This window comes from Bos indicus, chromosome 15 (assembly GCF_029378745.1).
Source record: "Bos indicus isolate NIAB-ARS_2022 breed Sahiwal x Tharparkar chromosome 15, NIAB-ARS_B.indTharparkar_mat_pri_1.0, whole genome shotgun sequence".
Classification (NCBI taxonomy): Eukaryota; Metazoa; Chordata; class Mammalia; order Artiodactyla; family Bovidae; genus Bos; species Bos indicus.
In genome coordinates this window covers 6767727-6794189 of record NC_091774.1, presented here as the reverse complement: position 1 = coordinate 6794189, position 26463 = coordinate 6767727, and the positions used below count along the sequence as shown (strand labels likewise).

Sequence of the window (26463 nt, the reverse complement as noted above, 5' to 3'; positions counted from 1 at the left end):
AAGCTTGCACAAAGTTTAATATTTTATTACGTGGGGAGATGCACCTTTTCCAGTCAGGCTGACCAATGATCATCTTGCCCCCTCACAGATTATCAAGATTTCCTCTGACCCACGAACAATGAAGCAAAGGTATTTCAGTAAATGCCACGTCGATCCGCCCCGGTTAAGAAACAGTCACGCTTTCTGGGTCATGGAAATCCCCGAGTGGGTCTGCCAGGCCTCTGATTAAGGGGAAGTGTGTGTGGTTATTACCGCTGGAGTTCCCCTAAGACTTCAGAGGAAAGCACCAGCTCACAAGCAAACCGCTGGGAGGAGGGCGGGACGCGGGGAGCGGGGAGGGGGTGGGGAAGGGGCGGGCCGGGGTGGGGGGTGGGGAAGACGGTTAAAAGGCCGCGGGAGCCTCCGGCCCGCCCCGAACGGCGGGGGCAACGGGTGGCGCCCGCCAGGTCTCGGCCGGCACATCCCCTCTGGCGCGTACCGGCGCGGGGCGGCGGTCGGGCGACCAGAACTGCGGTGAGTGAGCGTGCGCGCGCCCGTGCGCGCGACCCCCAGGGTCTGGGCTCTTCCCGGGTCTCGCGAGCCGGCGCGGGAACAGAGTGCGAGCCCGGGCGGCCCTGACTGGCGCGGCTGCGCTCCTGAGGCCGGTCTCCTCAGGCCGGTCCGCGCCGCCGCCTCCGCCGTCCAGACTTGCCCTCCAGCTCTGGGGGCCGCCGGCTCCGGCCCTGCTTCGCCGACACTCGCTTTCCTTCCTCCTTCCTGCCAGGTGTGCAGTTCCTGTTTTCCTTCTGCCGTGAGTCAGTGGAAGGGGGGTGTTTGACAGTTGGTTTAATGGATGGCCGAAAGGTATCACTGCAGGACATGGCGACCCACTCCCGAGCTCTCGCCTGGAGAGTCCCCTGGACAGAGGAGCCTGGCTGGCCACAGCCCATGGGGGTCGCACAGAGCCGACTGGACTGAGCGACTAAGCCCAAGAGGTATCACTGGCCTCAGCCGGTGCCAGATGGCTTGGCCATAGTAAGGACTTAGTAGAGTCTTTAATGAACAGACGGAGGAGTGTTCCCAAGTGATGGCGGAAAGAGCAGATTTTTGGTGTTTTACTGATAATCGGCCTGGAAATCCTGTAGTGCTCTTAATCTAGTTATTACAGTGCTGGAGATATTTACCTGATGCTGCTGCTGCGTCGCTTCAGTCGTGTCCGACTCTGTGCGACCCCATAGACATCAGCCCACCGGGCTCCCCAGTCCCTGAGATTCTCCAGGCAAGAACACTGGAGTGGGTTGCCGTTTCCTTCTCCAATGCGTGAAAGTGAAAAGTGAAAGTGAAGTCGCTCAGTCGTGTCCGACTCTTAGCGACCCCATGGACTGCAGCCCACCAGGCTCCTGCGTACGTGGGAGTTTCCAGGCAAGAATACTGGAGTGGGGTGCATCGCCTTCTCTGTACCTGATGCTAAACTAACAGTAATATTAACTTTGTCATTATTTTTTGCTAACATTAGGTGTTTCTAAGACCTAGTGTACTCAAAGAGTCTCTCAAAAGACTTAACATGTGTCTTTCAGGTTTTTCACAGTCCTACGAAGCAGTTGCCATATTTATCTCCACTGACAATGAGAAAACTCTGGGCTCAGGGAGATTTACTTGCCCAAGGTCACACCTGTGGTACGGGGACACTGATGAGTATTGGAAACCCAAGATGTCTGACTCCAAAGCCTGTACTAAACCATCACCTAGCAGACTTTGTAGTCATTAATGTAAAATTGATGTCCTTAGTACCATGCAAATGAGGGTGCTGCGGTCCTTGAGGGGCTCAGTCAAGTTTGCTGACATTGACTTCTCAACAGAAACTCTTACTGTCTTCATTGTTTGCCAGACGGGATGGATGTGGGGCTAGGAGGATTGACACAGAGCTGCTGCACAGTTCTGCCGTGAAGGAGACCGCAGACTAGGGGCTGATGATTTAGTTGCTAAGCGGTGTCCGACTCTTGCAACCCCATGGACTGTAACCTGCCAAGGTCTTCTGTCCATGGGATTCTCCAGGCAAGAATACTGAAGTGGGTTGCCATTTCTTTCTCCAGGGGATCTTCCCGAGCTGGGAATGGAACCCGGGTCTCTGCATTGCAAGCTGATTCTTTACAGACTGAGCTAGAGACAAAAGGCACACTTAACCTCCAGTATCACTTGGATGTGCTAAGTGTCCAAGAGGAAGACATATCCAGTATCCCTGGCATCAAGGAGGTTGCCCACTAGAAGTGAAGAGTGAGAAGAGGCGTGACTGGGGATGAGCCAATCTGAGAAGTAACCACTAGAAAGGAAAGAGGAATTCCGAGAGAGAAGCCAAGGAACTAGAACATTTGTTGGAGGAAGTGGGCCCCAGTGTCAGGTGTGAAAAATTCCACTGGTTTTGGGAAAGAAGCCATTGGTGTTACTCATATTGAGAGTGGTTTTCCCCAGGCATAGAAAACAAACTTACCGCTACCAAAAAGGAAGAAGGGCGAGGGATAAATTAGGAAGATCAGAGAAGGCAATGGCAACCCACTCCAGTACTTTTGCCTGGAAAATCCCATGGATGGAGGGGCCTGGTAGGCTGTAGTCCATGAGTCACTAGGAGTCGGACATGACTGAGCGACTTCACTTTCACTTTTCACTTTTATGCACTAGAGAAGGAAATGGCAACCCACTCCAGTGTTCTTGCCTGGAGAATCCCAGGGACGGAGGAGCCTGGTGGCCTGCTGTCTGTGGGGTTGCACAGAGTCAGATACAACTGAAGCGACTTAGCAGCAGCAGCAGCAGCAGGGTTGACATATACACACTACTCTCTCTCTATATATAAAATCAACAAGGACCTCCTGTATAGCACAGGAAACTATACTCATTATTTGTACTAAACTATAAAGGAAAAGAATCTCTGTATCAGAGTGCCAAATGGGAGTGCATGTACCCTCCCAAAAGGGTGCAGCCATGGCTTAGCACTAGCTTATTGTTGCCATCCAGAAATATATTCCTGGCATAGTGACATCTTTTGATATTTTTATGAGAGCATTGGGATCTACAATGTCATGGGAAATCTCTTACTTTTTTTTTTTGGCCCCTCCACTTAACATCAGGATCTTAATTCCCTTGTCCCATTTAGTGAAAGTGTGGAGTCTTGACCACTGGGGAAGTCTGGAAATCTCTTACTTACAAAAAGTGTTGGTAATTAACTAAAACATTGAAAAATACAGTGATATTTTTCCAGGAAAAATCTTACTTGGAAGGCTGGTGGAATTCAAATGAGGCATACAGATTAATTAATAGCACTGTTTCAGTGTTAATTTCCTGGTTTCTGTAGTTATACTATGGTTATATAAGATGCTAATTTGGAGGAAGTTGAGTATAGGATGTGTGAAAATTCTTATGTTTATGAATTTTCTCTCTTTATAAGTTAATTTAAAAATAAAAAGTTTAAAAAATTAGTGAAATGCTGGAGTCTAATTCTGTGCAAGCCAAACATAATACCTCTGCTGGCCACCAATCTGAGGCCTCTGGTTTTCGTCTGGGATTTTTTGGCCTCTACAGTGGCTAGTACACCAACTTGTATATGGTAGACATTCAGTAAATACTAGTGCTCTGTTTTGGAAAAATGTTTACAAAGTGATTATAGTGTAACATCTATGAATTATTTGACTTTTAAAACTGTCTTTTTTTTTTTTTAAACAGGTTTTACAAAAGAGAGAACTGTTCTACTTCTAAATTTTTTTCCAGTTTTTTCTATAAAGCAAAACATCTGAAAATGGAGGCCTAAAACTCTTAAAAGGGACTTAGTCTGATCTGAGGGAGGTAGTTTTGTGCATGAATAAACAAAGTAGATAACTGGAGTTTTTTGTATCCAAAGAATGTTAATTTAAAAAATATGATCTAGTTATGAGAGGTATAATTACACAGTAATAATAGGTTTGATTCTGAATTTGACTTGTGGATATAAAGAAATGATTGTAGTCGAGACATATTGTTGAAATACTTTTTTTCAGAGTTGGCCAGGCAGTTTCCTACTGGCTGCTGTGTAGAATAGAAAAAAATTGTACCTGTATTTGGTAAAGATTTAAAAATGAATGACAGTTATCTAGAACAAATAATTAATATTCAGCCTTCTGCTAAGTTAGAGAAATATGCATATAAAACCTTTGGCATGTTAAAAGATTTCTGTAGTGACAAAGAAATGTCAAAACCAAAACTTTTTGATAGGTACAACAAAATAAGAGTAAGTATGAAAGATAAACGTGATGATTGGTAAAGAAATTAACCATTTCTAAGCCTATTGATATTTTGAAAGTCAAAAATGTAGTTTGTTCAAATGGGTTGTTATCTCTGAGAATAATTAGAATTAGAATGATGGGTGGATGTTTACTTTTTGGTAAACGAACAAACTTCAGAAAGAAACACAGAGATAGTCGTAACACCACATAGAGACAGTAATAACACCAAGAGTTTTATATTTTAAAATAACACAAATAATATTACACATTTTATAACAATGTATAAAATTATTGACTAATAAAAGGAATACTGAAGTTAAACAAAATAATTCACCTTTGAGGGAAATAATCACTAATATTTCTGATGCCACCTGGAAAGAAAGCATTGAAGTCTGTAGTAAAAAGCCTCAATATATATGAGACCCAGGAAACATGCTTGCAAATCACTTCTGGAAGAACCATGATGACTTGTTTATTGGTCATTACTGATACTATCGATGTAGACCTGCCTACTGGTAGATAGTTTTAATTGAGAAATTCTGGATTTTGAGGTCTCTGTTGTTCAAAAGAAGTGGATTGTGACAAAGTAAATTTATTATGTTTTGTCAAGATAAATTCTGGTTCAAGGTATACTATCTGTGAAATAGTTTCTGACCAAAACCAAATTTTTTTAATCCATCTGTTTTTTGTTTGCTTGTTTAAAATTTATTATCCATCTTAGCTTGGAGACTCAGCACTCTGACTTTTGACTGTTTTTAAAAATAAATTCACTATCAGGAGATTTGATGTTGGCTTTCAACAGCATGGAGCTGAGCCTAAAAGATCAAATGAGCAAATATACCCATCTCTGATAGTTTATTTGAAATGGAATGTTTAATTTGCTAAGATCTAGAGGCATCACTATGACTCAGCAGTCAGGTACCTATCTATGGAAGTAATTATTATTTAATAAATCTTGAAACCAGGTCTTAAGATCTGTGAGCCAATTCTGTTACTACTTAAGTTCTTCATCTGGAAGAAAATTTTGGATTGTTTTCTTCTCCCCATTAAAATGGTTGCAGGAAGAAAAATTAATTAATTTGAGCAAGATTTAGGATATACTATATTTCACTGAATCTAAGATGTCATCATTTGTAAAGCACGCCATTATTTTATGTACCTCCTAGAAATAAAAATCCTGTTAATTAAAATGTGATATGCCATTGATTGTAAGATACCTCTCCATAACAGAGATATTGAAACATGTGCCTTAGAGTCAGTGAAATATAATAATCCATTCTTTTCTCCTTTTGAGGTAGGTTTTACACTTTCTTTTCCCTGGCTCCAAAATTTCACAATTTAAAAAAATCAGAATAAGTATAGTTTGAATATTCTTGTGTATATGGGACACTTATGCAGGATAGCTTTCTGCCAAAACAAACTATGTGAGACATTTTATCTTCAGGCTGACCGAATGTCAATGAAGCATATTAGTGGAGAGGGTGACCTACTTGTGGAGACACCTGACACAAAATGGCGTCTTGATGACCTAACGCATTCTACATTTTTATGAAGGTTTTAATTTTCATCACAAGGTACTGTGTAGCATCATGTTTACATTGTATATATCAAGAGTATGCAGAGGTACAAGTTGTACATAATTGTCCCTTAAAATGTATCAGTATAGGATTTAGAATCTTGCCATGCTGTAATCCTAAATGCATAGAAGAAAAAAGAATGAAAGATTTCCTGTTCTAAGTGTTCAACCTAGTACTAAAATTAATAAAAATCAAAAGCCATGCACAAAACTACCTCCCCAGAGAAAGACTAGTCCCTTTTCCTCCCCATCCATTTCATTATGAATATAGTAGAAAATAGCGTATTCTTATCAAATTTGATGAAGAGTGCCAACATGTTTGAACTGAAGTATGACTTTTCATGTGAGCTCTACCGAATGTCAACATACTCAACTTTCCCCGCCGGTGTACCTGTCTCAGAAAGGAGTCTTGCTCGTGCTGGTTTTTATTACACTGGTGTGAAAGACAAAGTCAAATGCTTCTGTTGTGGACTGATGCTGGATAACTGGAAACAAGGAGACAATCCCATTGAGAAGCATAAAAAGTTGTATCCTAGCTGTAGCTTTGTTCAGAATCTAAATTCAATTAACGTTTCAGGAGCCTCTTCTCAGCCTACTTTTCATTCTTCATTAACGAATTCCACACATTCACTACTTCCCAGCTTGGAAAACAGTGGCTACTTCAGTGGCTCTTATTCAAGCTTTCCATCAAATCTTTTAAACTCTGGACCAAATCAGGACTTTTCTGCCTTGAGGATAAGTTCCTACCCTTGTGCAATGAATACTGAAAAAGCCAGATTACTTACCTTCCAGATGTGGCCGTTGACTTTTCTGTCACCAACAGACCTGGCAAAAGCAGGCTTTTATTACATAGGACCTGGAGATAGAGTGGCTTGCTTTGCCTGTGGTGGAACATTGAGCAATTGGGAACCGAAGGATGATGCTATGTCAGAACACCTGAGACATTTCCCCAACTGTCCGTTTTTAGGAAATCAGCTCCAAGGCACTTCAAGGTACACTGCTTCTAATCTGAGCATGCAGACATATGCAGCCCGCATTAAAACATTCTGCAGCTGGCCCTCTAGTGTTCCAGTTCATCCTGAGCAGCTTGCAAGCGCAGGTTTTTATTATGTGGGTAAGAAGCTTAATCTGATAATAAAAAAAAATATTCAACATGTTTATCTTATACATTTTAGTGGTAGAATTATATGGATTCATAAGTTTTGGTCCAAATTTAATTTTAGGTCACAGTGATGATGTGAAATGCTTTTGCTGTGATGGTGGACTGAGGTGTTGGGAATCTGGAGATGATCCATGGGTGGAACATGCCAAGTGGTTTCCACGGTAATTATTTTCAGATTTTCTATGCACATGTGTGTAAGATGAGTTTTATGTGTGTAACTTAATCAACTGTTACTTTAGTCTGCCTTTGTTTCAAAAATACATTTGTGAATAAATTTAGGGAGGCTTACTTAGAAAAATAACTGCTTAAACAGTTTTGGTGGAAATTTAAGATAAATAGTTCAGGATTTCTTTGTGTGTGTAATTAATATAAATATGTGTATATTAAAATAACATGCTCATTATAAACTCAAGTCACACATTATTAGGAAAGTACAGAGAGAAAAAATTTAAATGTCAAGAAATCTCACCACCTAAAGATGACCACAGTTACCATTTTCATGAACATCCCTCCAAAAAACATCTCAAATGTATAAAATTTTATATAAATTAGATACATGTACTATTTTGAAACTTTTCAGTCAACATTATGTCTTAAACATATTTCCATTTATTCAACACTCAGTAGGTAATTACCTATTACCAGGCACTGTTGTAGATATTTAATATACTTGGTTGAACAAAATCAAAACAAAATCAAAATCAAAACAAAATCAAAACTGGTCTCATATGCTAAACTTATAGCAGGAGAGATCAAACAATTAATACAAGCTTAATAAATAAGTTATATAGCATGTTGGAATATAATAAGTGCTTTGGATAAAAAGAAAAAAAGAGATGGATGAAAGAGATCAGAAGTACCAGGCTGATTGCAATATGAAACAGAGTCATCAGGGTAAATATAGATCCATTTCATCTGTTTTGGTCACTGCATAGCATTTTGCTGTCATGTCTTTCGATTATTCCATGCTTGTTTTCACTCTTTTTAAATTAAAATCAGGTAGCCTTTAATTATATTTTTCATGGTCAACACTTCTAATATTTGTTAATGTTGATTGCCAAATGTTTACATTATATGTTTTTAATACTGGTCTTCCCTTGTAACAACTTTGCACTCCCCAAATATTTCAGATTTCAAAAATTAAAAAGAATACCTTTAAAAAACATAGACGTTTTTAAAATGTGCTGCTAGCTTTCTATTGTGGTAATTTTGTGAATATATAAAGAACTGATAATTTTGCTTTGATCGAGTCATGAATTCATTTTGTACTTAAATTAGACAATGGATATATATTATCTAGGAAATGCCAAACTTGTGAATGTCTGACATACTAGAAAATGGGCTCATCTTCCTAATTCTTTCTTTTTGTGTATTTTCAGCTTTTAAACATACACACATACCTTATGTATGAACAGTATCATTTATTAGGGAACTTTCTACCTTGTTTCCTTGTTATTAGTGTTCAGAGTGTTTTTAGGAATCTTAGAGAACAGTTGAAGAGAGCAGCTGGGAACTTGGAATGGAGACAGCCTTGCTTTTCTCAGTAGACTTGAGAGCCTCACGACCTCTGCCTGCCTCAGCCTTGGCTGATTACCAATTACAGCCCTCCTCTTGATGATATCTTGCTTTTGACTGCAGCGTCTCTTACCACTTCCTATATGCTAAATGAATAGTCAAGTGGTTATAATTACGCTTATGTTCATTTGAAATATTTACCAGGCTACAAATGGCCAGATTGAAATAACCAGAGTTAAATTTGTTTAAATATAAATAACCAGATTTAATTTTGTTTACATTTTAGGTGTGAGTACTTAATACAGATTAAAGGACAAGAGTTCATTAGTCGAGTTCAAGCCAGTTACCCTCATCTACTTGAACAGGTAAGGGACAGTTTTTTAAAATCATTTGTTAAATTGACTTTCTGATAATTACAGAGAGTAAATTTTAGTGAAAAGACCAGAATCACTTTAAAAATACACTTTTTTTTTCAACACCCAGCATGATCTTAGAGAGTGCTCAGTTCAGTTCAGTTCAGTCGCTCAGTCGTGTCCAACTCTTTGTGACCCCATGAAACACAGCACACCAGGCCTCCCAGTCCATCACGAATTCCCGGAGTTTACCCAAACCCATGTCTGTTAAGTCAGTGATGCCATCCAACCATCTCATCCTCTGTTGTCCCCTTTTCCTCCTGCCCTCAATCTTTCCCAGCATCAGGGTCTTCTCAAATGGGTCAGCTCTTCGCATCAGGTGGCCAAAGTATTGGAGTTTCAGCTTCAACATCAGTCCTTCCAATGAACACCCAGGACTGATCTCCTTTAGGATGGACTGGTTGGATCTCCTTGCAGTCCAAGGGACTCTCAAGAGTCTTCTCCAACACCATAGTTCAAAAGCATCAATTCTTTGGTGCTCAGCTTTCTTCCCAGTCCAACTCTCACATCCACACATGACCACTGGAAAAACCATAGCCTTGACTAGATGGACCTTTGTTGGCAAAGTAATGTCTCTGCTTTTGAATATGCTATCTAGGTTGGTCATAACTTTCCTTCCAAGTAGTAAGTGTCTTTTAATTTCATGGCTACAGTCACCATCTGCAGTGATTTTGGAACCCCCCAAAATAAAGTCTGACACTGTTTCCTCTGTTTCCCCATCTATTTGCCATGAAGTGATGGGACCGGATGCCATAATCTTAGTTTTCTGAATATTGAGCTTTAAGTCAACTTTTTCACTCTACTCTTTCACTTTCATCTTTAGTTCTTCACTTTCTGCCATAAGGGTGGTGTCATCTGAGTACCTGAGGTTATTGATATTTCTCCTGGCAGTCTTAATTCCAGCTTGTGCTTCACCCAGCCCAGCGTTTCTCATGATGTACTCTGCATATAAGTTAAATAAGCAGGGTGACAATATACAGCCTTGACGTACTCCTTTCCCAGTTTGGAACCAGTCTGTTGTTCTATGTCCAGTTCTAACTGTTGCTTCCTGACCTGCATATAGGTTTCTCAAGAGGCAGGTCAGGTGGTTTGGTATTCCCATCTCCTTCAGAAGTTTCCACAGTTTATTGTGATCCACACAGTCAAAGGCATTGGCATAGTCAATAAATAGTAGCGAGTGCTATTCTTTGGATAACAGCAGATCCAAAATTAGAAACCTTCTGAAAAATAGTATTTAAGTTGTGTTTCTGAATATTACTCTAATAAAGTTGTAATAAATTGAATTACTTGAGGAAAAAATTGACTAGGTAGTAGCATTTAAGTTACACTCTATATCACCATGATGATGAGCTATACTATATAAATTTTTCTTAAAAGGATTTGAGGAAGATAATTGTATTGCTCTTTCTAATCTTCCCAGAAAAGCAAATAAGAACTTATAGAATAGCTTGAGGGTCAAACACTTCCTAGCCATGGTCAATGGAACTAATATTTGATCCAGCTTATCCCAAAGAAACACCCAGAAAATGGAAGATCTTTGGGATAATAGGTAAACAATGATTGTCTTGTAGATCACTGAAAAGGTATAACCCTTTTTGTGCCTTAATGAAAATGCGTTTTATTTGTTAATACATACACACATGTGAAGAAATTCTTAGTAGTTTATGGCCTACAGAATTGCTGTTGAATGTAAATAAAATTCTGCTTTTGACATAAAAAACCATGTTCCCAATAAACAAGTCAGTATGCAATAAATTGAACAAGTCTCTTGATTAATTTTTATTGCAATGAGTAAGATGAAATTTACATTTTAATTTATGTACATTTTTTTTGTAGCTGTTATCTACTTCAGACAATCCAGAAGATGAAAATACAGAGTCACCAAGTATGTATACTAATAATAACTGCTACATTTAAATATTAGGATCATTTGATACTGTTAAGATTGAAAGCTGATAATTACATAATATACATTTATGTTATGATTTATAATTTACAATGAATTTTCAAATACACTTGATATTTTTCAAACCTTAGTGCATATCATAATTGCCTGAGGAACTCCAAAAATATAGATTTCTAGTCTCACTTTAACCCTACTGAATTGAATCGTAGTATCTAAAAGTGGGGCTTGACTGTCTCTAGTTTTAACAAACTGCATACATCCAGTTTTCAGACCAGTGTGGGAACAGATACACTATGGCATAAGATTGCATACATACTATTTCTATGAAATGGAGAGTAGAAAATAATATTCCCATTTTTTTCAATAAGGACTTGGAGGCTCAGAGAGGTTAAGTGACCTATTACCTTAACCTAAAAGGTGATAGAGCCAATATTTGAATAAGCCCTTCTTCATTATCTAGTGTTAAATTCAATTCAATAAATATTTGTTGTGCTTCTGCTGTCCTGAGAAACAAAGAACAGAATAAATGTAACACCTGTTCTCATGAGCTGCTAGTCTGAGGGATACAGGAAAATGCACAGATAGGATAATGGTGCAGAAAATAAAGTGGGCTCAGAGAGCACATATGGAACATTAGTCCAGACTTGGAGGATCAGAAAAGCCTTTCCAGAAGAAGTATTTGTCTTAGCACAGAAGCAAACAGAAGAACAAAAGTTAACCAAATAACAAACGGAGGAAAAGAATATTCTCAGCAGAGAAAACAGCACGTGAAAGACTTAAGTGACAAAGGAGAACAGGCAAATTAGAAGAACTGAACAAACTTCTGTATGGATAGAAGTAGGATTTGTGAAGAGATGAATGAATGAAGCAGGCTGGCTTAACAGTAGTTAGCACAATAGGCAGAATTTGAACCAGCAGCTGTCAGTTTGTGACTTCTGGGCTAGAAGACAATTGAGTAAGTGGCCAGTGGTGAGGCTGAAGGGGTTAGGGTCCAGACTGTGTAAGATCTTATAAGGTACAATTGAATGTTACCTTAAAGGCAAAGGAATTGTTGATGGAATTTATGGAAATTCAGATTTATGTTTTTAAAAAGGCATTCTGATTACAATACTGAGAATAAATTAGATAGGAACAGTGTTGTAGAAGGCCACTGCAGGAATAGAGATGAGTGATGACAGTTGGCCTATTTCACAATTATATAAAACATATTTAATTTAGAAAGCTCATTTGTTCATTCAACTTGGGGAAAAAGAATCTCAATACTGGTTGGGATGATCCACCAGCACCGACATTCTATTTCTTTCTCCCACTTATAGTTATGCCAGATAATGGATATTTTGTATCTGAATACAATGTTCCATGTTCCTATTTTAGTGACTGAATATGTATACCATTATTTTAAATTTACGAAAGGTAGTACAAAAATAGTACCTGCATATTTTCTGGGCCTTATATTTTGGATATTGTAATAAATAGACATTTCTCCAAAGAAGACATACAGATGGCTAACAAACACATGAAAAGATGCTCAACATCACTCATTATCAGAGAAATGCAAATCAAAACCACTATGAGGTACCATTTCACGCCAGTCAGAATGGCTGCTATCCAGAAGTCTACAAGCAATAAATGCTGGAGAGGGTGTGGAGAAAAGGGAACTCTCTTACACTGTTGGTGGGAATGCAAACTAGTACAGCCACTATGGAGAACAGTGTGGAGATTCCTTAAAAAACTGGAAATAGAACTGCCTTATGATCCGGCAATCCCACTGCTGGGCATACACACTGAGGAAACCAGAAGGGAAAGAGACACGTGTAGCCCAATGTTCATCGCAGCACTGTTTATAATAGCCAGGACATGGAAGCAACCTAGATGCCCATCAGCAGATGAATGGATAAGAAAGCTGTGGTACATATACACAATGGAGTATTACTCAGCCATTAAAAAGAATACATTTGAATCAGTTCTAATGAGATGGATGAAACTGGAACCTATTATACAGAGTGAAGTAAGCCAGAAAGAAAAACACCAATACAGTATACTAACGCATATATATGGAATTTAGAAAGATGGTAACAATAACCCTGTGTACGAGACAGCAAAAGAGACACTGATGTATAGATCAGTCTTATGGACTCTGTGGGAGAGGGAGAGGGTGGGGAGATTTGGGAGAATGACATTGAAACATGTATAATATCATGTATGAAACGAGTCGCCAGTCCAGGTTCGATGCACGATACTGGATGCTTGGGGCTGGTGCACTGGGACGACCCAGAGGGAGGGTATGGGGAGGGAGGAGGGTTCAGGATGGGGAACACAGGTATACCTGTGGCAGATTCATTTCGATATTTGGCAAAACTAATACAATATTGTAAAGTTTAAAAATAAAATTAAAAAAAAAGAAAGAAAGAAAAATAAATAAATAAATCACAATTTAGAAAATATACAAACTCTCCCATAATGTGTTAAATTCCTTATTTTGTATAGTTATTCATTTTGGACCTGGAGAAAACCATTCAGAAGATTCAGTCATGATGAATACACCTGTGGTTAAAGCTGCTTTGGAAATGGGCTTTAGTAGAAGGCTGGTAAAGCAGACTGTTCAGAGTAAAATCCTAATGACTGGAGAGAATTATAAAACCATCAGTGATCTTGTATTAGATTTACTTAATGCAGAAGATGAAATAAGGGAAGAGGAGAAAGAAAGAGCAACTGAGGAAAAAGAATCAGGTACACATATTTATTTACAGTCTCTATTTCCATAAGGATGCCACTGTATATGTTATTAAAAATATACTCATTAATCCAATTGGATTTTATGTTCAGTCTTCTACATTTGAATTCTGAAAACTTTCTTCACATTAAACTATATTTGATTGCTTATTAGTAAATTGAAATCGTATATATTGAGTGAAAGCAAATTTTCCTGCCTTTGCTTAATTTCTGTGTTTACTCTGAATAATTGATTGTGTATATAATTATTCATGGCACATTAAAAAAATTTTTTTTTTTTTTTAATTTTTGGCTGCAGTTGGGTCTTCCTTGCTGCACGTGGGCTTCTCTAGTTGTGCTGCCTGCCTTATTGTTGCAGTGCCTTCTCCGGTTGTGGAGCATGGACTCTGTGGACTCGAGCTTCAGCAGTTGCAGCTCTCAAGCTTTAGAGCGCATGCTTAGTAGTTGTGGTGTACAGGCTTAGTTGCTCCTTGGCACGTTCAGTCTTCCCAGACCAGGGATTCAACCAGTGTCCTCTGCATTACAAGGTGGATTCTTAACCACTGGACCACCAGGGAAGCCCATGGCACATTTTTGATCTCGGACTAGTTGCTCACTCCTCTTCGCTGTAAATTGGGGTGGGATCAGGGACAACTATTAATAGTAGCATAACAGTGTGTCTCAACCTGTGACTATAAAGTAATATACAAATTATCATTAAGTTTCCTATTTGCTCACACAAGATATGAGTTCCCCTTTGGAGTGTCTTTCTATTATTTAAAAGAGTGCTGGGATACTGTTTCACGTTCTCTCAAGACAAGTTGCCTGTGACCTTCCATGCTAGCCATGTCGTCTTGTTAGCTCTGCTCTGTTGCCCTTCAGAAAACTCTCTCCTCTCAGCATGTTCATTCTCATCTGGTTGCTCTGCTTCCATCATCACTTTGGCCTGGACAAAGAGAAATGTTGATCCCTCCTTGGCCACTCTTTCTCAAGCATGGACCAGATCCAAGAGTCCTTTCAACACAGCTGAAAACAGACTACAACTCTTAACAAGCTCTTATTGGAGATTTAGGGATCACAGAAGGACATTATATCACACATGGCAATTGACAGCCATAACTGTATGTGTGCTCTCTTGGTGCTCCTAAACCCATCCTCATGAATCTCTCTACCTAGCTCCTGATTGATCTCTGTGTAGCTCTGACCAGTTTACACAAATGACTAGGAAAGTCCCAAGCAAGGCTCAGTTCAGTTCAGTTCAGTCACTTAGTCATGTCCAACTCTTTGCGACCCCATGGACTGCAGCATGCCAGGCTTCCCTGTCCTTCACCAACTCCCAGAGCTTACTCAAACTCAATTCCATTGAGTTAGTGATGCCATCCACCCATCTCATCCTCTGTCGTCCCCTTCTCCTCCCACCTTCGATCTTTCCCAGCATCAGGGTCCTTTCAAATGAGTCAGTTCTTCTCATCAGGTGGCCAAAGGATTGGAGTTTCAGCTTCAGCATCAGTCCTTCCAATGAATATTCAGGACTGACTTCCTTTAGGATGGACTGGTTGGATCTCCTTGCAGTCCAAGGGACTCTCAAGAGTCTTCTCCAACACCACAGTTCAAAAGCATCAGTTCTTCGGCGCTCAGCTTATAGTCCAACTCTCACATCCATACATGACGACTGGAAAAACCATAGGTTTGACTAGACGGACCTTTGTTGGCACAGTAATGTCAGCTTTTTAATATGCTGGCTAGGTTGGTCATAGCTTTTCTTCCAAGGAGCAAGCATCTTTTAATTTCATGGCTGCAGTCATCATCTGCAGTGATTTTGGAGCCCCCCAAAATAAAGTCTGTCACTCTTTCTATTGTTTCCCCATCTATTTGTCATGAAGTGATGGGACCAGATGCCATGATCTTAGTTTCCTGAATGTTGAGTTTTAAGCCACCTTTTTCACTATCCTTTCACTTTCATCAAAAGGCTCTTTAGTTCTTCACTTTCTGCCATAAGGGTGGTGTCATCTGCATATCTGAGGTTATTGATATTTCTCCCAGCAATCTTGATTCCAGCTTGTGCTTCATCCAGTCCAGCATTTCTCATGATGTACTCTGCATATAAGTTAAATAAGCAGGGTGACAATATACAGCCTTGACATACTCCTTTCCCAGTTTGGATCCAATCTGTTGTTCCATGTCCAGTTCTAACTGTTGCTTCTTGACCTGTGTACAGATTTCTCAGGAGGCCCCCAAATAGCCACAAAGCCCAGAATGAGAAAGGTTTGCACCCCTTCCCTTGTCCATGGCCATCTGAGACCTCTTTCTTCCCAGGATAGTTGACTGTGAGATTGTCCACTCCATTCCTGGATAAATCTACCCCTGGCCAACCCAGACTGACATATCAGATCATGATGATACAGCATCCTCTATTTACCAAAGTGTGACTTACTTGTTCAGTTGTACATGTCACCAATACAGCATATAGTCCAAGTTTGCCCAGCCTTGCCAAGTTCTTTTTCATTTTAAAGGGAAGATAAGACTGCGTGTCCTTCCTGTAGTTGTCACATTCTTACCACTGGTTGTCAGTGAACAACTGCTTAAAGAAGAGAACACTCATCTCCATAACTGTTTAAAAACTCTTTGAAGTCTAAAGGCATCCAGCTATAAAATACTTATTTTTCTTCAAAAAAAAAAAAATCAATGGTTTCCAGAGATAACTCCAAGTCAACAAATGGTATAAGATAACTTTCATGTGTCTGCACAGTCTGTGCCCAAGAAATATTTTTTGAATGACAATTAAAATTCTTACATTTGTGTTACTAATTAATTTCTAGTTTCCGAGAATGGTAGGTGGGTGATTTCTTTACAAATGTGCACTTAAAGAGGCAACTTGGGATATTTTTTTCCAGAATAAAAGAATAGTATGTTTCAAAGGTGTATTCAAGTCTTTACTTTCTTATAAGCTATAATATAGCCTATGACTTTGAAGTGAGACTATTTTCCTCAGTCAGTAGCAGTCTAATTTTGGAAATCTTAAGAATTTCAGAGAACTTATTAGTTTAAGTAAAATGTAATTAGAAAAATAAAAAACTTTAAAATGGATATACTTCAATATAAAATTATACTTTAATTTTCTAATATATCGCTACTTCTTTATAATAAATTACTTAACAATATGGTAAATTCTGATTCTTCCATCCCTCTGCTGTAATCTACTTCAAATTTCTTTGTTCCAACTGCTCTTTAAATTGCCTAACCCTGATCGTTCATTTGTTCAGCAGGTATGTGTGAAACATTGACTTTTTACCCAGACACTGTTCTGTTCGTTTTCTCTTTTATTTTCAGAGCTTCAATCCTCTTTGAAATGCGTATCTTGAGCCTGGACCATCTGACTAGGCACTAGTTAAATGGTGTTCCTTGTTAAATGGTTTTATTCACGTTCCTATTTGAGAGAGTCAGAGTTTCTAAAATATATCAATCATCTCCACTCAAATAATCTTTCTTTAGACAACTCAACTTCTCTTTTTATTTTATAGTAAAGCTTAATGGATCATGGTAAAACTATATGATAGTTAATTAACAAACCTAGATTCATAAGTCATATTCCATAAAGATAATGCAATTGCAGAGTTTCAAATATAAAATATTTTACTAGTAGATACAAAATCTAGATTTTTAAGGAGAATATAGTGATCCTATAGCACAGGAAGGTGTGACAAGTAGGATTTCTTTTTCAAAATGTTGTTAGTGCCTTTTCCCCATTGTTATAAAATATTGAGCTAATGGTGATACCATGTATAATTTGGGGAAATAATAATTAAATGGAATTTTAAAGAAGTTTTATGGGTGACTGATAATTTAAGAAAAAATCTGTCATTTTTAATTCTCTTGATTTTGCCTTTTCCACTTGGACTAGATTGGATTGAAATTTCAATTTCATTTGGCTCTAAGGTTTATTTGGTTAAACGATTAGCAGTATTGCAGAATTGTTGAAAGCAGAGATTATGACACCAAATTGCCTCAGTTTGACTTTTGCTAGTTTTATGTACTTTAGCAGTTTACTTACCTCATTGTGCCTCTGTTTTCTTATCTACTAAATAAGGACACTAGTGAAAGTGAAAGTCGCTGTCCTGTCCGACTCTTTGCAACTCCATGGACTATATAGTCCATGGAATTCTTCAGGCCAGAATACTGGAGTGGGTATCTGTTCCCTTCTCCAGGGGATCTTCCCAACCCAGGAATCAAACCAGGGTCTTCTGCATTGCAGGCAGATTCTTTACTGACTGAGCTGGGCTGTTGTAAAGATGAAATAAGTTAATACATGTGAAGTGCCTACCACAGTGCTCAGCATTAGTTCTTATTATAAATAGAGTTATTTTCTACTTTGGTACTGCCAAGCTAGCAATCAACTTCAGTGCTGATACTGAATTATGGTTGTTTTCATTCAGTTATATGTGTATATGTGGAAGGAAGTTTGCAGACAGAGTTTGAATGTGATTATGTTTGTGTTCTTTTCTATAAAGATGACCTGTCATTAATCCGGAAGAATAGAATGGCACTTTTTCAACATCTGACTTGTGTGCTTCCAATTCTGGATAGTCTCCTAACTGCCAGGGTGATTAGTGAACAAGAACATGATGTTATTAAACAGAAAACACAAACATCTTTACAAGCAAGAGAACTGATTGATACTATTTTAGTGAAAGGAAATTTTGCAGCCACCATATTCAAAAACTCTCTACAAGAAATTGATCCCATGTTATACAAGCGTTTATTTGGTGAGTGCTGAAAAATTACTTTTGAAACTTTCTAGGTCAATTGAAAAATATGCTCATATTAATAATTTGTGGTTATTGAAAATAATTCAACCTAATTTGTAAACTAATACTTGTACAAAAAGATAGAAGGCTTTTGTTGCCTTGACATTTTGAAAATTATTTATAGTGTTTGGGCAGAGTCCAAACTGTTAGTTTAAAAATATATATTCTGTGACTAAATATTGTTAACCTTATTTGTAATAGTAATGCTTTTGCTTTTGCTCCCTTAGTGCAACAAGACATAAAATACATTCCTACAGAAAATGTTTCAGGTAAAATATTAATGATTTAAACCAGAAGAAAACATTGTTTTTTATTTTCTTGGCTTTTCATTGGAGGAGAAGCAGCAAATTGCCTTTTATTAACATTTTTTCTCTCTTCTTAGATTTACCAATGGAAGAACAGTTGAGGAGACTACAAGAAGAAAGAACATGTAAAGTGTGTATGGACAAAGAAGTGTCCATAGTGTTTATTCCTTGTGGTCATCTAGTAGTTTGCAAAGACTGTGCCCCTTCTCTAAGAAAATGCCCTATTTGTAGAGGTACAATCAAGGGTACAGTTCGTACATTTCTTTCGTGAAGAAGATCTAAAACTCTGTCTAAACTTATACTAGAATTAATGGATGAAATGTATTATAATTTTAACTTTGATAGTGTTTTGGTTTCTTTAAGATTTTTTTATTTATTTGCAACTCAGAAGATTTTGTTTTATATAAATATATTTATATAAATATATCTCTAAACTATGAACATGAATATTTTATATAGCAGGGAATGATGGGCTTTTGTTCTTATGAACAAAATATAGGGATAGCACTATAAGCACAATACTAAATTAAAATTTCAGCATTATTGAAATTGTAAGTGATGGAAAATTTAAGCTTTTGAACTGACCTTTCTGAATTTTGCATATTTTTGAGTTGTATTAAGGATCAGGAACACAGATTCCTTTGCTTTTTCCATCAGTGTCCTATACATAGAAGGTCTTGATATTTGTTGAGTGACTTTTTTAGGACATAATGTTTTTGTAAAGAATTCTATGAGGAACATTTTAATAAAGCAATCAAAATTACTGTTGTTCTTGATACCTTCATTTCTATGATATCAGATAGTGTACTGACTCCCACACTCCTTCCGTACCTCCCTAAGACTTTTTGAATGTTGAACTCTGCTTTAGATCCCTTTCTGTAAGATGCTTCTTCATTTATACTTGTAGAGCACAGTGGTCAACCACAGCTGGCTTTAATCTATAGGATTTTATAGGATGTCTGAGTCAAAATCAAATATCCTCCCATTAAATTTGTTTATTCATTTGTCTGTTGATTTATTCAGGAAGTCTCATGCCTGTCCTGCCTATCAGGAAAGGCCCCTAGTTTTATTCTCACCACTTTGGTATTAATTCTGGGATTTGAAAAGTACACTGATTAGCAGTGTTTGGAATGAACAGCTTGTAAGTCAATTTGTTCCGCTCTGCCAGTGCAGAAAGATTTCCTCCTTTGCATTACTTTTTGGTACTCAGCGTGTCCAATTCATAATTCTCTAGCCTTTGTTTCCTGTAGAGTTTTTAGGGCTTTAAAACCAGAAGTGAAGCTGTAGTTGGGAATAGTCTGGAGAGACAAGCAAAAAAGCCAATAATCTAAATTAGTTCTAAATGGCTGCTAGAGTTCCATAAAAAGAAAGCTTAGGAACCAAGTAAGAGGGGAGATTCCATCTCTTCAGGCTGTTGCTGGGAGGCTGCATGTGATGCCACTGATTTTGCCTCTTTGTTCGAATATTTAGTTGGCTAGCCACATGGTAACCACAGTGTCCTGCAGGGGTGCAAGGCTGAATCAGTTGGATTATTGCTTAGATGATTTGTGTTGTTCAGTTGCTCAGTCGTGTCCAGCTCTTTGCAGTCCCGTGGACTGCAGCACCGCAGGCTGACCTGTCCTTCACTGTCTCCTGCAGCTTGCTCAAACTCATGTCCACTGAGCTGGTGATGCCATTCAACCATCTCATCCTCTGTTGCCCCCTTCTCCTCTTGCCCTCACTCTTTCCCAGCATCAGGGTCTTTTCCAGTGAATCGGGTCTTTGCATCAGGTGGCCAAAGTATTGGAGCTTCAGCCTCAGCTTCAGTCCTTCCAGTGATTATTCAGGATTGATTTCCTTTAGGATTGACTGGTTTGATCTTGCAGTCCAAGGGACTCTCAAGAGTCTTCTCCAGCACTACAGTTCGAAAGCATCAAGTGTTCAGCCCTCAGCCTTCTTTATGGTCCAACTCAGCCTTTTAAGAGAAACATTTAGATAGTATATACCCTTCTGACAGCAACTATGTTTATATCTAGTTCTTATTGCATGCTACACTTAATATTTGAACTTGCCCATATCCACTGTGAAAGTCTTGTTCATTTCTCATTTTGGTAGTATATGTATAGCTAACATACCCAGATTATTTATTCAGATATTTTGTTATTACCCTGTTAGTCACTGTAGATAATAATAATGGTAGTTTCACTTTCAGATGCCATGTCAGGCATCAGGCATGTTTTTAGGTGCTTGACATTCATTCATTCATTTGATTCCCTCCATCTTCACCCCTCACCCAACCTGGCCTTACAATTCTTGTAACTGAGTAGATAATTTAAATCTCAATATACAATATATACTAAGTGTTATAATTCAGAATTTGCAGTGGGCTTAGTTTCTTATTTAGATTATGCTCATTGAACTTCCGTCCATTCTTTTTTTCATTTCCTTGTGTTACTTGGTACTATTAGCCTGTAAAATGCCTTTGTGATCATAGGCAATGTTATTCAACCATCTTTACCGTGTTTTGATGGCTTGCACATGATAGTAGACAGTGTGGATGTTTGCTGTGTAAGTTCTAGGCAAAACGATGGGTTGTTTAAGGGATTCACTGTAGAAGCAACACTGTTGCTAAGTCGCTTCAGTCCTGTCGGACTCTGTGCGACCCCATAGACGGCAGCCCACCAGGCTCCCCCGTCCCTGGGATTCTCCAGGCAAGAACACTGGAATGAGTTGCCATTTCCTTCTCCAGTGCATGAAAGTGAAAAGTGAAGTTGCTCAGTCATGTCCGACCCTCAGCGACCCCATGGACTGCAGCCTTCCAGGCTCCTCCGTCCATGGGATTTTCCAGGCAACACTAGTACCCTTGAAATAGTAGGTCAGGATTGCTCATTCTTTTTAAAACTATGCCAATCCCCACCCTTCTAGTCAAGAAGAGATGAGCAAGGTCCAATTTCCCGAGTATGTACTATGTAAATAGAGTAATAGGTATTTTTTTTTTTCCACGTTGCACAATATACCTGCTCTTCCTCAGAGTCTCACCTGGCCCTGTACAGTTTTTAACCTCATTTTCTGCCACTTTCTTCTTGCTCACTATAGCTCAGCTACTTTGGTTTTCTTCAGTTTCTAAACATGGCAGGCTCTTTTGCTTCAGGGTCTTTGACTGGACTGTTTTTTCATTTGCTCTTTCCCTGAAAAATGTTTACTCGTTCTTCAAGTCTTAGCTTAGATGTTACTTCTTCAGAGAGGCCTTCTCTTACTCCTTAGAGCTAAATTATATCCCTTAAACTGTCTCACGACTAAGTGACTGAACTGAACTGAAACTGTCTTTCCAAAGGCCTCTTTTTTTTTTTTTTAATGAAATTGATCACAATTGCAAACAGTTGACTCATTGAAAAAGACTCTGATGCTGGGAGGGATTGGGGGCAAGAGGAGAAGGGGACGACAGGATGAGATGGCTGGATGGCATCACTGACTGCATGGACGTTTGTCTGAGTGAACTCTGGGAGTTGGTGATGGACAGGGAGGCCTGGCGTGCTTCGATTCATGGGGTCGCAGAGTCGGACACGACTGAGTGACTGATCTGAATCTGAATCTGAATCACAATTTGTATTTATACATTTATTTGTGTACTGTCATGTTTATTGTAAAAATTTCCATGAGAAAAGGAACCATGTGTTTTGTTTGCCGTACATGTCTAGCACCTAACTCAGAGCCTGACATAGAATAGGCCCTTACTGAATGAGTGAATGAATGACTTTCTATGAGCAAGGTTGGGATATGAGAGGGAATTTCTTCCTCCATAATTATCACTGTTGATAAAGTATTAAGGGATAATCATTGGTGTAGAATCATGGGCCAAATTCTGCACTCCTTTAGATATCAAAGGGAAGTTTTAGAGAGCGATCAACTCAGTTAAAAAAGATGTATGTAGGAGATGGGACTTGCAATTATTTTCTGAATGATGAAGCAAGGCAATTATTTTCTAGATGATTTCAAGTTTGGAAAGAGCATTTTAAAAAGGTACAAATATGGACATTAGAATCTTAATAATAATAATTGACATGTATTGAACTTGCATGTACTAAGTGTCTGTGCACATTATCTCATTAGAGAATCACTGTAACTTAAAAACAGTATATAACACAGGGACTGATAGTGCAAATTTGGGGTTCAAATTATAGCTGAGTAATCTTGGACAAATTAGTTAACACCTCTGTGCCTCTGAGTGCATCTGTGTGGAATGGGGATAATATGCTGCTGCTGCTAAGTCGCTTCAGTCGTGTCCGACTGTGTGACCCCATAGACGGCAGCCCACCAGGCTCCCCTGTCCCTGGGATTCTCCAGGCAAGAACACTGGAATGGGTTGCCATTTCCTTCTCCAATGCATGAAAGTGAAAAGTGAAAGTGAAGTCGCTCAGTTGTGTCCGACTCTTAGCGACCCCATGGACTACAGCCCACCAAGCCCCTCCGTCCTTGGGATTTTCCAGGCAAGAGTACTGGAGTGGGGTGCCATTGCCTTCTCCAACTATAGCCCCTGCTGCTGCTAAGTCGCTTCAGTCATGTCCGACTCTGTGCGACCCCATAGATGGCAGCTCACGAGGCTCCCCCGTCCCTGGGATTCTCCAGGCAAGAACAGGGGATAATATACCTGTTGCTATATTACATCTCATGTCCCGTGATGAGATTAACATCTCATCTCCCATGAGATGTTTCTCATGGGATTGCAGTGAGGATTTAAAGAGCTGATCTGTAAGATGCCTGGAGTGCTCAACAAGTATTAAGTAGATACTGTTCTTGTTTTTTAAAGATGAAAGAAGTGGTTTAGAGAGGTTTAGTATATTACCCAAGGTCTCATAGCTGGTAAGTGAAAGAGTTGGAAGGAGAACTCATACTACCATCAATTGGAAGAGACCTTAGGAGTTCTTTTTTCTTTTTTTTTAAATTGAAGGATAATTGCTTTACAGAATTTTGTTGTTCTCTGTCAAACCTCAACATGAATCAGCCATAGGTATACATATATCCCCTCCCTTATGAGCCTCCCCTCCATCTCCCTCCCCATCCACCCCTCTAGGTTGATACAGAGCCCCTGTTTGAGTTTCCTGAGCAAATTCCCATTGGCTGTCTATCTTACATATGAATGCAAGTTTCCATGTTACTCTTTCCATACATCTCACCCTCTCCTCACCTTTCCCCATGTCCATAAGTCTATCCTCTATGTCTGTTTCTCCATTGCTGCCCTGTAAATAAATTCTTCAGTACCATTTTTCTAGATTCCATATATATGCATTCAGTTCACTTCAGTTCAGTTCAGTCGCTCAGTCGTGTCGGACTTTTTGTGACCCCATGAATCACAGCATGCCAGGCCTCCCTGTCCATCACCATCTCCCGCAGTTCACTCAAACTCACGTCCATAGAGTCGGTAATGCCATCCAGCCATCTCATCCTCTGTCGTCCCCTTTTCCTCCTGCCCCCAATCCCTCCCAGCGTCAGAGTCTTTTCCAATGAGTCAACTCTTCACATGAGGTGGCCAAAGTATTGGAGTTTCAGCTTTAGCATCATTCCTTCCAAAGAACACCCAGGACTGATCTCCTTGCAGTCCAAGGGACTCTCAGGAATCTTCTCCAACACCACAGTTCAGAAGCATCAATTCTTCGGTGCTCAGCTTTCTTCACAGTCCAACTCTCACATCCATACATGACCACTGGAAAAACCATAGCCTTGACTAGATGGACCTTAGTTGGCAAAGTAATGTCTCTGCTTTTGAATATGCTATTTAGGTTGATCATAACTTTTCTTCCAAGGAATAAGCATCTTTTAATTTCATGGCTGCAGTCACCATCTGCAGTGATTTTGGAGCCCAAAAAGATAAAGTCTGACACTGTTTCCACTGTTTCCCCATCTATTTCCCATGAAGTGATGGGACCAGATGCCATGGTCTTCGTTTTCTGAATGTTGAGCTTTAAGCCAACCTTTTCACTCTCCTCTTTCACTTTCATCAAGAGGCTTTTGAGTTCCTCTTCACTTTCTGCCATAAGGATGGTGTCATCTGCATATCTGAGGTTATTGATATTTCTCCTGGCAATCTTGATTCCCACTTGTGCTTCTTCCAGCCCAGCGTTTCTCAAGATGTACTCTTCATATAAGTTCAATAAGCAGGGTGACAATAAACAGCCTTGACATACTCCTTTCCTATTTGGAACCAGGCTGTTGTCCCATGTCCAGTTCTAACTGTTGCTTCCTGACCTGCATATAGGTTTCTCAAGAGGCAGGTCAGGTGGTCTGATATTCCCATCTCTTTCAGAATTTTCCACAGTTTATTGTGATCCACACAGTCAAAGGCTTTGGTATAGTCAATAAAGCAGAAATAGATGTTTTTCTGGAACTCTCTTGCTTTTTCCATGATCCAGCAGATGTTGGCAATTTGATCTCTGGTTCCTCTGCCTTTTCTAAAACCAGCTTGAACATCAGGAAGTTCACAGTTCACGTATTACTGAAGCCTGGCTTGTAGAATTTTGAGTATTGCTTTACTAGTGTGTGAGATGAGTGCAATTGTGCAGTAGTTTGAGCATTCTTTGGCATTGCCTTTCTTTGGCATTGGAATGAAAACTGACCTTTTCCAGTCCTGTGACCACTGCTGAGTTTTCCAAATTTGCTGGCATATTGAGTGCAGCACTTTCACAGCATCATTTTTCAGGATTTGAAATAGCTCAACTGGAATTCCATCACCTCCACTAGCTTTGTTTGTAGTGATGCTTCCTTGACTTCACATTCCAGGATGTCTGGCTCTAGGTGAGTGATCACACCATCATGATTATCTTGGTCTTGAAGATCTTTTTTGTACAGTTCTTCTGTGTATTCTTGCCACCTCTTCTTAATATCTTCTGCTTCTGTTAGGTCCATACCATTTCTGTCCTTATTGAGCCCATCTGTGCGTGAAATGTTCCCTTGGTATCTCTAATTTTCTTGAAGAGATCTCTAGTCTTTCCCATTCTGTTGTTTTCCTCTATTTTTTTGCATTGATTGCTAAGGAAGGCTTTCTTATCTCTTCTTGCTATTAGTATACAATAATTATCTTTCTTTTTCTGACTTACTTCACTCTGTATAATAGGCTCTAGGTTCATCCACCTCATTAGAATGGACTCAAATGTGTTCCTTTTTATGGCTGAGTAATAGTCCATTGTGTACATATACCACAGCTTCTTTATCCATTCATCTGTTGATGGACATCTAGGTTGCTTCCATGTTCTAGCTATTGTAAATAGTGCTGCAAGGAAAAATGGGATACATGGGTCTTCCAATTTGGGTTTCCTCAGGGTATATGCCTAGGAGTGGGATTACTGGGTCATATGGTGGCTTTATTCCTAGTTTTTTAAGAAATCTCCATACCGTCTTCCATAGTGGCTGTATCAGTTTACATTCCCACCAGCAATGCAAGAGGGTTCCCTTTTCTCTACACCCTCTCCAGCATTTATTGTTTGTAGACTTTTTGATGATGGCTGTTCTGACTGGTGTGAGGTGATATCTCATTGCAGTTTTGATTTGCATTTCTCTAATAATGAGTGATGTTGAGCATCTTTTCATGTGTTAGCTATCTGTATGTCTTCTTTGGAGAAATGTTTGTTTAGGTCTTTTCCCCACTGTTTGATTGGGTTGATTGTTTTTCTGGTATTGAGTTGTATGAGCTGCTTATATATTTTGGAAATTAATTGTCAGTTGTTTCCTTTGCTTTTATTTTCTTCCATTCTGAGGGTTGTCTTTTCACTTTATAGTTTATAGTTTCCTTTGCTGTGCAAAAGTTTTTAAGTTTAATCAGGTCCCATTTGTTTACTTTTATTTTCATTACTCTAGGAGGTGGGTCATA

At 39.1% G+C, this 26463-nt stretch overlaps 1 protein-coding gene across 4 annotated transcripts; it reads left to right on the top strand.

The window, feature by feature from the left end:
- Positions 1–361: 361 nt before the first annotated feature.
- On the top strand, positions 362–19386 carry BIRC3 (baculoviral IAP repeat containing 3). Of its 4 annotated transcripts, XM_070803306.1 has the most exons (10): positions 429–513; positions 2073–2377; positions 3694–6919; positions 7029–7128; positions 8769–8847; positions 10732–10780; positions 13289–13531; positions 18022–18276; positions 18546–18587; positions 18701–19386. In XM_070803306.1, exons 3-10 carry the CDS (start codon positions 6067–6069, stop codon positions 18892–18894), a joined length of 1815 nt encoding a protein of 604 aa, XP_070659407.1. In that variant the 5' UTR covers positions 429–513; positions 2073–2377; positions 3694–6066; the 3' UTR covers positions 18895–19386. The 4 variants fall into 4 exon arrangements, with proteins under 4 accessions (XP_070659405.1, XP_070659407.1, XP_070659406.1 ...); XM_070803304.1 differs by lacking the exon at positions 2073–2377 and having other exon boundaries at positions 362–513; XM_070803305.1 differs by lacking the exons at positions 429–513; positions 2073–2377 and adding an exon at positions 559–763.
- Positions 19387–26463: the final 7077 nt, after the last annotated feature.